This window comes from Numenius arquata, chromosome W (assembly GCF_964106895.1).
Source record: "Numenius arquata chromosome W, bNumArq3.hap1.1, whole genome shotgun sequence".
In the NCBI taxonomy this organism is placed as follows: Eukaryota; Metazoa; Chordata; class Aves; order Charadriiformes; family Scolopacidae; genus Numenius; species Numenius arquata.
Window position 1 is genome coordinate 31129260 of NC_133615.1, and position 12186 is coordinate 31141445.

Below are 12186 nucleotides of genomic sequence, written 5' to 3' on the forward strand. Positions count from 1 at the left end.
ATACTTCTGAAAGCCACCAGGGTGCAACTTGTCCAATGGAGCTGTGCATAAGCTCCCAGTTTTAGATTTCTGGATGAGCATCTTTTACTGCAAACTGTAGAAAAAAAAAGAGCTTTATTCCCCTCACACACACAGAGCTCAGAGCCTAATGTTTTTCTTTTCAGAAGTGAGAGTAAAGAGAGCTGACTTCTGGTGGCTTATCTGATGATGTGATTTGTTGACAAATTTGAATGCATGTCCATAGGGAACCAGGATGAAAAAGACTGGTAATTAAATTGTATGGTCTGAGTTAATATATTATTTGTAAATGCTTTTTTAATTTTTCTGAGTAATTGCCATTCAGTTACCATGAATCTAACTAGCTGACTCTCATGCCTAGAGCTTTTTGTAGGAAGCATTTTCTTGACACTTTAAAAACAAACTAACTAAATTATAAAATTGTTAATTAATTGAAGAGTTTTGCTGCCTTTTGGTGTATGCCTGACACAAGCACCAACAAGCCAAGCTGACATGGGGCAGGCTGAAGCAAGGGTCACTACTGTTTTGTTAAATCATTTGTACAACAGACTCCCAGAACTTCAGAAAACATTAAAAACACTAGTGTTGAACGCCTCAGAAATTAAGCAAATATTTTTCTCCCTGTATCATCTGTGGAACTTGTAGGTTGGCCTATCTATTCAGCCCTTCCATATGCTCTCATCTGCTTAGATGACATTTTGTATTAAGTAGTGCTTTTCCACAGATGACAGTTGACATTTGCCATAAGTAACTTGCTCTTTGCTGTTTATATTTCTGTTGTTCAGATACACAAAAAAAAGGCTCCAAGATTATATTATTTTCCCAGTAATCACATAAATAGGATAACTTGGTGATTGAGGGCTGGAAGGAATAACAGAGGCAAGGCAGCATTACAAGCAGAGTAGGAGAGAAAGAAATTGACGTGCCTCTCCTTTTTTTGCCTCCCCCCTCCATTCTTTAGGTGCAAGACGCTCTTGTATGCTTTTGAAAACTGCTCAGAATGAGCTTATATCATATATTCAGACTTCTACTGCTTGTTATGATCAGTAACGTCTCTTGGTTTGGCAGATTCCAGCCTGGTTTAGGGGCTACATATTCCTGAGCTGCACCAAAAAAACTGCAGCAGGTTGTTTTTTTTTTTAATATTTAGAAATAGCCAAGGAAGGTATTTTACCAATTATTTGCATGCAAAAAACGTGTGTCATTTCCAAAGTTCCTTGCTTTTAACTACATGTAGGATACATGAAAGACGATGTCAGGTTTAGGGAATCTGGCATTTAGGAGCCATCATTATTATCATCAGTAACTGGCAACACGGTTAAAAATTTCAGTACTTTGGATCTATGTGACCAGTTGTTACCCACATGCTGTAAAGAAAAATAATCTCTTTAAACATAGCAGAACAGGTGACTGTTCTTCAGAGAACTGCTTAAATCTTTAACATGCTCTAAACATTTTAAATAATGCTAGAAAGAAGAGACCATATTGTTATCCTTTGTGTTTTGGTCTTAATAAAAAGCTAAACAATTTGCTAATAAATATAGAACTAATTAAGCTGCATTTCCAAAACCATAATAAGCAGCTGGAGAGTACCTTCTAACAGAAGAAAATCATCTTTAAAAAGATCACAATTTAGCAACAAGCTGACTTTGAGGGACTTGTTCTTTGATATAGAGCCTAGCACAACAGTAGAGCCTCGCTGTTCTTTCTGAAATTCAGGACTAAATAATAAGAGTGTGTCTGGCTGGGCAATTATAGCTGAGTCACGGTGTTCTTACTAATAACATTAAGGGTACTAGTATGTCCTAAGCTATGAAGTGCTAAGGAAAAAATCCCCACATATTTCAGCTGACTCCATTCATGTTTATTTTTTTGTCTTATGGTATCTTCAATGAGATATATTTGTCACATATATGTCAAAAGGTATGATTAAAGTCTTAGAAAAGGTGGTATCCAACCCTGCACAGCACTTCTGTAGAAACACAGGCAGAATGTACCTTATCAGAGATACTGCACTACATATTCCCCAAATTATGCCATATGTAGGAAGGCTGACAGGTGCCCAGCCTGGCTTGCAGCAGCTCCAGCACTGCCCGCTCAGCGGGAGGCATGGGGAACTGTCCCTTACTTCCCATCCCTGCCCCACATTTCTCAGCTAGCAAAGGACTCACTTCCATCACCCTTCCTCATGCTGAGAGGTGCTTACTCGCAGAAGTAATTCCAAATTAACTACAAATTAACTGACAAAGAAGGGGCAATGTGTGAGCTATTAACTAGCTCAGAGGGAGCCCAGCTGGCTACTCTGGTTGCCTGTGGTGAGGCAAGCATGTTCAGCTGTCGGGCTGATGTTCCTAGCTGTCAGCTCAGTTTCAAATAGCTCCACAAGCAATGCCTAGAAGTGACTTTGCTCCCTTCCAGTAGCACTCAAAGAGGATGGAGCCTAGCAGAGCTGCAGAGTTTTGGTTTGGCTTTGTTGCCTTTGTAAAAGGGATCTTGGTTGGACCCAGAAAGGGTACTGGATAATTAGCACTTTTCAGGGTACACACCCCTGTTCATAAAAAAAGCTTGTATAACTTTTTTTTGTTTTGTATCAGTTACATCTCATACAAAGACCTTTTCCAGTAAATTAATAGATAAAATTCAAAGATACAAAGATGATCTTACATATTTAAGTACCAAATTATCTCTATTTCTGGAAAGCTTCCTCCAGGGAACGGGAACTTCAATGTCACAAATAAGCCAACACCTTGTTTCAGCTGAAGGTTTGGATCCTGGGAATGATTAGTGAAAATGTTTATAGTGTATCTTCAGAATAAAAGAAGTTATATAAACAGTTAGAATAACCAGTATGGGGGGAAAAAAATAAAAATTAATTATCATCAGCATTATCCATTACAAGGAAAACCCACAGGTGTATTAGTTTATGTGGAGGGAACATATATCAGAATACACAAAGTATTTCCTCAGTCTTGGTAGGTTTCCCCATGGAAAATGTAGGCTTAGATGAGACTGAGTGGGGAAAAAAAGAAAGAATTTTGCATAGACCTGACTAATATTTGACTCTTCCTGGCAGTTTCTGACAGTTTTGTTCTCAAGTGTTCATATTTATAGGAGTATTTAAGTGGTCTGCATTCATGATAGTTCTGTATGAAATGAGAAATAAAAACAAATCCTCTAATATTAAAGTAACTCCTTGAAAATATTGCCTCTAATTATTTTTGTGCCGCAGAGTATGCAAAATGCTGCCAGCAGACCATTACTAATCACAGTCGGCGTCCAACCCCCACACTGCTACTTATGGCACTGCAGCTCAATGTCTGGGGGTTTGTAGTCTCCTCTAGCCGACCTCTGTAGAATGCATTTTTTTACTTATTTCTTCTTTTTTTAATAGCTGTATGTATCAAACAAAAATCACACAGATATTTTCAAATTTGTCATACATATATTATTCACAAATCTCTCTGTAATTTCTTTGCAGGCATAGCATAACCATAAACATATTCTAAGATAATAGCTGTAATTAGCATTTTAAGAATAAGAAACAGTTTTCTTAATTGTCTGCTTGAAGCACAGCATTCAGACAGCTTTGCCAGTACATCCATGATAGAGAAACACATCCTACTAATCTAAGTAACAGGGCAAATCCCAGTGACCAAATCCTGCCTGGTCCCACAATTTATATGTCTGTTCACAAGATGACCTGTGTGGTCCTAAGAGCTGCCATATTTTGATTCTGTTTCTTAAAAGAAAAACATAAAACATGGTATATTCCAGCTAATCATTACTTATTGCCAGCAGCAGTGCAAGCCCAGCCAATTCTTCCACCAGATCTCAGAGAGTGAGGACCATCTTACTCTTCCTGAGGACTAGCCTCAGACTAGCACTTGGCCATTCTCACTAGCAATTCTGTAAGCTGGGTGGAACCAGGTCTGACTGAACTAAATTTTGGCTCTCGGATTCATTTTGCACATCTGTTGTTATATCGGACCTAGAAACGCAAGTGGTTTTGAAATAAAAAATAAATGCTGAAACAAGCATTTTATAGCTGTCTATCTCTGCTAAACTCCGCTTGAGTTCTTTTCCAGTTTTGGATGCTTAGTTGGAGAGGATTGTGCACAGAGGAGCTGACGACTATGTTCCACACACTACCAAATCCCACTACAGGCAACTAAAATAGTATTCTGGCTTTATATGTCTTATTCCAGCTACATATGGCACATGGATGAGTTACACCTCCTTCAGTCTTGATCTTTGACAACTTAAGGGCTTGTTTTATACCTCATTCTATACATAAAATTAGAATAATATTAGTATTTGGACACTTTTTAAATGACATGGAGGTACATGAAAAGGTGAAAAATAAAGACAAGTACAAGAATGGTGATTTTGCAGACTTCTCAGAAGAAAACAACTGTAATGATTTTTTTTTTCAAGCTTTAAGACGCACTTAATTCAGATAAAATGCAATGGCCTTCAGTCCCTGTGGTTGGTGGGCATGAACTCCACAGTGTAAAGATTTCAGCAACACTGCATCTTGAATCAAATGGCTTGTCTCATTGCTGATTGGTGATTGTGGACATTATGTGCCACTGCCTTTTCTTTATGACTGAGATTAGTGTTTTACAACACTGCCAAGTTCTGCAGTTCAAAACTGACATATAGATAGGGGCATCTGAGTCATCACTGACATTTGGCATTCCTTGCCTCATTTCTGGCAGAGCTGCCTCTCTGGCAGTGACATTCCTTGCCCAAATCTCTCTCAATGAAATCACTGGCAAATTTCCCAACACCTTGAATAAGAACAGAATTGGGTCCCATAACCAGAAGATGCATATGCATCTCTCATCATACTGTAAGCAGCAAATGGTCATGATTGCTGTCTAGCAATCCAAACTGAGGGGCTGGTGACATCTGAGAGTGAGTTGATTATATTAACACTCAAAGGCAGAGACAGAACTTATTTACAACACCAGAAAAGACAATGCCTTGCCTAAGGGAAATTATACAAGGCAAAATCTATTCTAACTCCCTTAAAATATTCCTTCTCTGATTCAAGTCATCTACTTACCACAGGGGGAAAAAAAAAGCAACTTGAAAACATCCCTTCTTGCTGATCAAAAGACAAAAACATGACATAAGCGATTATTAAAAGTATAAAAAAATATTTTGTTTAGACTATTTTTTATTAAAATCCACCTGTGTGATTCATTTCCCTGAACATTCTTTGGAAAGAAAACAGCCCAAAAAGAAAATCCTTAAAATATATTTTCTACTTTTTGTACATTTTTTAGAAAGGGTTTTCTTTATTTCATTCTGGATGAGTCAATGTAATTCAGCATTTATAAAACTGTAGTGCAGGAAACTTTTCACAAACTCTTAGAGCAGTAAGAGGCAAAACAGAAACACTGTTTTAGAAGCAGCAGGTACCATTTCTAATCTAGGACCTGTACTGAAGGTCAAAACTTTGCAATGGAACAATTAATAAAGGAACCCATTAAGGTCTGATTGTTGCTGCTAAAAAGGAAGGTTGAATTTCAGTACTTTGAAGTAACTGAGAATGATTCAGGCCTCATTGCAGAGATATAATCTACATTCATACATTTATGTTAGTGATTCAAATCTATTGGGACAGATTGAATTCCGTTAAATAGTGCATCTTTTCTATGGTACTTTTCTCAGGCTAACCTAAGAGGTGACCTGACAATACAAAGTAGTGGGATATTTAGGGATTCAGCTGTGCTATAAAAGAAAGGCTATACAAAAAGTAGAAAAAAAGAATAAGATATAATCTAAAAATCTATGTCAGCTTTTCATTTGGACTCTGTTTTGTAAATGCCCTCCCTGTCATCACACGGGATTGAAAAGGACTCTATGCGTTGTTGTAGTAGTTTTAAGTACTGCACTGAATATTGCACCTGCCAGAAGCAGATTTAATATGAAATTCTGGATATGTGGGTTTTGTTCTTAACCACAAGATCTTACAACCAACATACAGCCAATCACAAGCTAGAAATAGGTCTAAGCAGAACTCTTCTTGGGAAGAGTAAATTCAAGACGGTACCTATTTTTTTAAAGGATTAGGGGTTAAATATGTTTGACCCCCAAACTGCTATTTTCTCCTGCCACTAGAGATCCTAAAATGCCAATTCATTGTATTTTCCAGAATTTGACAGGAAAAAAGCGAAAAAATGATAGGTTTCTTCAAATGTATAGTTTTAAGACATTATGGTAATTATTTATGATTTAAGCTGTTGGGATCAAAAGAAGTTCAATTTTAGAAATAACATGTTGTACCTTTCCTGACCTAGACAGCAAGCAAACACCGGCATCAGCTTTGTAGATGTACATGTGAGCTGTCAGGCATTCAGTGAAGAGTAGACTTTTGCTTTTCATTTTGTTTTTTTTTTTTTTATTACTATTATTAGTTGCCACAAAAGGAAAGCCTAAATCAGATTCACCAAAAATTTTCTGAAACACTTTGCACTCAGTGTAAATACATGCAGAATAAATACTCTGAAGCACCATAAACAACATCATAAAACATATTGATTCTAACATTAAATGGTTTCATATTTAAGGCTGTTTGAATGTCACCCCCCAGAAGCTGAACACATAAATTTAGGAGCTGACTCTCTCCAGAACAAACACCATAATCGGAGAAAATAATTTCTAATTTCTGTTGTGAACTTATTTATATTTAATATTTTAAATACATTTACACCCTATAAAACACCCTAATCTAATGAATCAGTCTAATTTTAGAACTATTTTTTCTTTTCTGCATTCTCTGTTGTTTAGATTAAGATTGACTCCAAATGCCAAATGTAATTGCATAGGCGGTTTTCCATTGCTTTCCACTGATTTGTGTTATTAAACTGCCTCTACTTCAAAAAAGTTCTGGTTTTATGTATTGAGTAATTTACTGTGTTTCTATACCACTTCACTTCTCTGCTACTCCATTCTCTTAGTGAATGTTCCACCTACTTGCATTCCAAAAGTTATTTTACAATACTAGATGCTGAACCAAAATTTCATGTCTTACATGCTGCCCTTATCCTGTCAGTCCCTGATTCCTTATCCTAGCTTTAAAAGATAGTAAGTAAATCATATGGAACATGCCTGTTAATTACTGGGAAAGTTGACAGTTCAGTGATGGGCTAGAAATATGAATCTGTCATAACATTCAGTATGTGAAATGACAAATCCATTAGGAGAGATGGAATCAAAGGAAAAACACCTCCAGGAAAAATAGCTTGAAAAATTGCTTTAAAATAGCCTTAAAAATGGAAAAATTCTTTCTTTCTGGCAAAGGAAACTGCATTAGTTAAAAACAAAAAACAAAACAAAAAAAACCCCAGCAAAACATTCAGACAGATTTTATGGGGAAACCTTTGCCATCCCAAGAAAGCCCCTTTGCTTTGAAGTCAGACGTGTGATTCAGTAAATGACTCATGTTAGCAATTAGAAAATGGTCATTTAGGGCCCTGATTTCTTTTGCGACAAGGAGGGTGACGGCGGGAAAAGAGACACAATAAATCTTGAGATGCTTAAAAGGAAGAGCAGGCTAAAGTATGAACTTTTTATTTCAGCAACGGAAGCAAGAAATCAGTGATTCATTAAAGGAGGGAGAAGGACCTCCATGGAAGTTGGTAAAGAAGGAAAATTATCTAATTACATCTCTTCCCTTTTTACTCTCTCTGACCAACATATAATCTGCTTTTCCAGGGTCTGCCTATAGTATATACTTCTTTCCAACCTCTCCACCCAACCACTCCTCCAGCGAGGGGGGAGGAGGGGGAGATCTAGCAGGCAACAAGCTCCAGGTTGCTTTCTCAAGCACTTCACTGCCAATAAAATAAAATAAAATCCTCTGCTAGAAAACAAGTTTCTTTTGCGGGGACGGTGGGTGAATGGGGGGAGGGAAACCTCCTGAGAGGGGATTGGTTAAGCCTGGAAAAAAGGGAAAGTAGTAAAGCATGAGTCTCCAAGCCATGCTGGTGGCCAGCGCTCAGAAGAGAAGAATGCTTTAGGCGCAATTAACAGCAATCCGGCAGCTGCTGCTGCTGCTGCTGCTGCAGAGGGAGTCTTAGGAGTTGCTCTCCCTCTCCTCCTCAGCAACAGCAGCAGGCACTGCTTGCTCCAACTGTAAAAGGATTTCAAATGTCCCACCCCTGCTTGACCCCCTGCAAATAAGGGTTGACCACCAGAGCCACATCCCACCTCTGATTTGTAATCGCTGATATTTAGGCTACAGCTTCCAACTTGTTTACAACCAAAGGGAGAGAAACAAGTTGGGATTTCTATTTATCTCAATATTTTTTTTAATACTGTTCTGGAGAATTCAAAGCAAAACAAAGAAACTGTCTCCTCTAGGGTTGTCAGTGAGAAAGGACAAGTTGTGCAACTGGTTTGGGATCTTCAAAAAGGTGAGGGGGTGGGGATCAGAAGAAGGTGCAAAACCACAAAGTGTGGGTGCATGTGGGTAAAGGGTGTGTGTGTGAAAAATCCCTTCCAGCACCCTTTTCTGTTGGTTATTATTTATTTTTGTTGTTCACTTTGCTGTCATCTGTTTTTCAGACCTTTATGCATCTAAGATGGTGAAGAAAGGAGTGAGGAAGAGAACAAAGTTACTGGAAAATCTCAAACCAGGTTGGGGAGTGTGTGTGTGTATGTTGGGGGGGGGTGGGAAGGGAAAAAGGAAATAGGATTAACTACAGCAACCCCCCCCCCCAAAAAAAAACCCCAACAGCTCTTTTTTTCTGAGGGAGGACTCAAAGGATTAAAAGGCAGCAACTTCTGAGGTGATTTGTCCCCTGAGTTATGGATGTTGGTGCGCTTACTTCAGGCCAGATCAGAGCTCAGAGGGATCTAACCAGAAGCAGCAACCACCGGCTCTCCACTTGCCTTTTACCAGGTTTTACCCTTCCAGTATGTTTCATTTGATAAGACATTTTCCAGCGCCCAGAGTTTCAGTACAATGTGCAAATGGATACTGACAAATGGTGCCTCAGCCTTTTCCCACCTGCCTTGTTGCTGCTTGCTGCTGCTCTTCTTGGTATCTTCTGTGCCTGTCACCTGCCATGACCTCGGCCAGGACATGCTGTCCCCAGAGGCCACCAGCTCTTCTTCATCATCCTCCTTCCCCTCGTCCTTCTCCTCTCCTTCCAGTGCGGGGAGACACGTGCGGAGCTACAATCACCTCCAAGGAGACGTGCGCAAGAGGAAGCTCTACTCTTGCAACAAGTACTTTCTCAAGATCGAGAAGAACGGCAGGGTCAGCGGCACCAAGAAGGAGAACTGCCCCTTTAGTAAGTACGGCTCTGCCGCCGCGCTGCCGAGCAGCGGCTGCTGCCCCCCACCCCGAGCGACCCGGTCGAGGCGGCGCGGCAGCCTCAGGCCCGGAGCGCCCGAGTAACCTCGCTGGGGAGGGAAGGGGAAGGTGACGCCTCGGCGGGGAGGGGTGTGGGGCAGAAGTGAGGTGGGGTGGGCTCGGCTCCTCCGGGATGCCGCTCCCTGCCAGCCCGTGTCTGCAAATCTCTCCGGTTATGTTTGCTTTGCAAATGGCTTCGCCGAGCACAGTTTGTTTCTTCGCCTGGCAGAAGAGCAAATTAGAAAGATTTGTAAGGATGTGGCGGGGAGGGGATGTGTGTGTGTGTGCATTGTCTCTGGAATCTGAAAATCATTATTCCCTGTCATTAAAGTGCCTTGACGAGAACGCTATATTGAAACAATGCATCGATTTCCCATACACACACTCTTCTCCCCGAGCCGCACAAGAGCTGTACACTCCGCGCTCCCTCCTCCCCGAGCCCGGAAAACGGGCTTTTCCTTCGGGCTGGGATTTTGCCTGGGTTTGCTCTGGGAGCCAGTGCGCGACCGCGCAGCCGCCCGCGGTAAGGCGATGCTCCTGCCTGCCGCGTCCCTAGCGTGCGCCCTGCCGCTCCCGGGTTGCGGCGCCGCTATACTACTTACTACTCGCTCCGTTGTAAACATCTGGGGCTGGATTTGCACAGACCTCACGCGCATTTCATTGTCTCTTGGGTTTTGGGTATTTTTGTTTTGCCTTTTTTAAAAGAAATTATTTCAAATTAAAAGTCATATGGCCGTTTCCGTTGCTGCAGTTTCAAGCTTTTCTGTAGTACTAATTAGGCTTTTAGTAATAGCATGCTTCTGGTAATGTATTTTTGGCTATCAGTGCTAGAAATGTAAACTTTTTTCGATTTTCCTGCCTGTGCAATCTCAAATTGAAGTAACTGTAGTAAATCACAATATATTGCATTGTAATTTAAGTGCTGCATCCCACTATAGGAGCATGCTGAAAAAGTAAGCTCTGTTATGCAAGTGTTGGAGGAAACTCTCTAACTTGCTGCACTGGTGGAGAGCTGCATTTTGGTTCTTGGACTGTCTTACATAAATCCAGATAAACCTGGGGATAAATATTCTGTTAAATTAAAAGAACTTAAAGTAACTTAAGTAGATCCCGTGTTAGCTAATGTGTAAAGTATGGAGTACTTCAGCAGGTTGCCATGCTGTAAGATAGACATTGCTGTTAATTCCACTGTATTTTTTTTAAATACCCATAATATAGGCTTGCAAACAGGGAAGAGAGGGCTGCTGTATTGTACTGTCACTACTTCACTTGTTCCACCTTGCAACTTCATACTTTATCATGCAGTTAATATTTGTAAAAGCTTTAGATGTCAAAGCAGCTGAATCTTGCCACCTCCCTTTGTATATTTCATAGAAAGCCAAATTCTTGAAAAACAGAGCTATATGATGAAGGCTTCACTTTAAATTTGTGTGGAACTAGGTCCTAGCACTGTATTTCTTACATTACTTTTATTTGTGGAGGAGGACAGCATCGTTCCCCTAAAATGGGATTCTTAAAGCTTTGTGTGCATCTTGGAACACCAAGCCATTCTGTATAGAATATTGCTGCCAAAAAGGCTATAAGGGGCCCAATCTGACAACAGTGTATTCAGAGAAGTAACTACTCGTCTGAGCAGTCCCACTTAGCCAGCAGAACTGTTCAGTGAGTAAAGTTGCACACATGCATGAGCTTCTGCAAGATCTTGCCAAGAAGAGGTAGAATACACTGAAATGCACATATACATCTTTCTACTCTTTCAGTCTATGTGCAAGAACAAACCCCTGTAACTATAGGGTGTGATTATTTTTTTAAAAAATTTTCCCCTAGTTTTCCAGGCAGTGCATCAGAAAGAGAATTTACATTCTTGGTGATGTCGTGGTTATTGTCACATCTGCCTAGTATCTACTGAGAGAGAGAAGAATGTAATGTTTTCAAAAAAATGCAAACCAATGCCATTATTACACATAGCTGTATCCTGTCCCTCAGGTTTATGTCCATGAAGAAAACATTCACGTTGTCTTAAAACTTGCAACTTGCTAACCACACTTACATCACAAAGTCAGACATAGCGTACAACATCTTTAAATACAAAACAATTAGGATCTTGCTAGCAGAAGATAGGTCAAACAGCTGTGTGTTCTTCTTTAATAGTCATTATAATTTGCACTGGGAAATTGTGTTTTCTGTAAAAGCACATAGGCTGAGACCATTTAAGTAAATATTTACTGTGCCTTGATTTCAAGGGTGTCTGTGTAGCAAAACGTTGCAAGTGATTCTCAAAATCTATGCTTTTCATAACCTCACATGTAGCTGCGCAATCAGAATGCCACTATAATCCCCAGCTGGACTGATTCTGTGCAAATATGTGATATCATTAAGATAGTGTAAATTATGTAATTACATGCAAACAAATTTCTGCCATGCATAAAGGGTTAGCCAGCCAGCCCACTAAACTGTAGCCTGTTTAACATTAAAGGCTATTTAATCTCCAAGTTCCTCTTTCAAAACCACGCTTTCCTAAACAAATAATAGTGACTATTGACACAAAACTTTGATTGAAATATTCTTATTTGGGGGCTAATTTTCCCTTATGCTGATGTTTAAAATCCATTTATGCTGCAGTAGCGCCTTATCTGTAATGCTCTAAGATCATGATATGTTGTGTAATTAGACAATAGCTTTCATGGCTGGCTGCCAATTAAGCACTGTCAGGTAAGAAGTTTGGATAAGTAAGTTGGAGAAAGTCAGAATAAACATTCAGAAAACAGAATTTAGTCCCTGGTCTTTAAAATGGCTCA

At 39.8% G+C, this 12186-nt stretch overlaps 1 protein-coding gene across 1 annotated transcript in view; it reads left to right on the plus strand.

The window, feature by feature from the left end:
* Positions 1 to 8995: 8995 nt before the first annotated feature.
* The window catches only part of LOC141476644 (fibroblast growth factor 10-like), a 97636-nt gene continuing 94445 nt past the window's right edge, over positions 8996 to 12186 (plus strand). The window contains exon 1 of the mRNA XM_074165426.1: positions 8996 to 9326. Coding sequence (XP_074021527.1) covers positions 8996 to 9326 — 331 coding nt within the window. The remainder of the gene's footprint in view (positions 9327 to 12186) is intronic.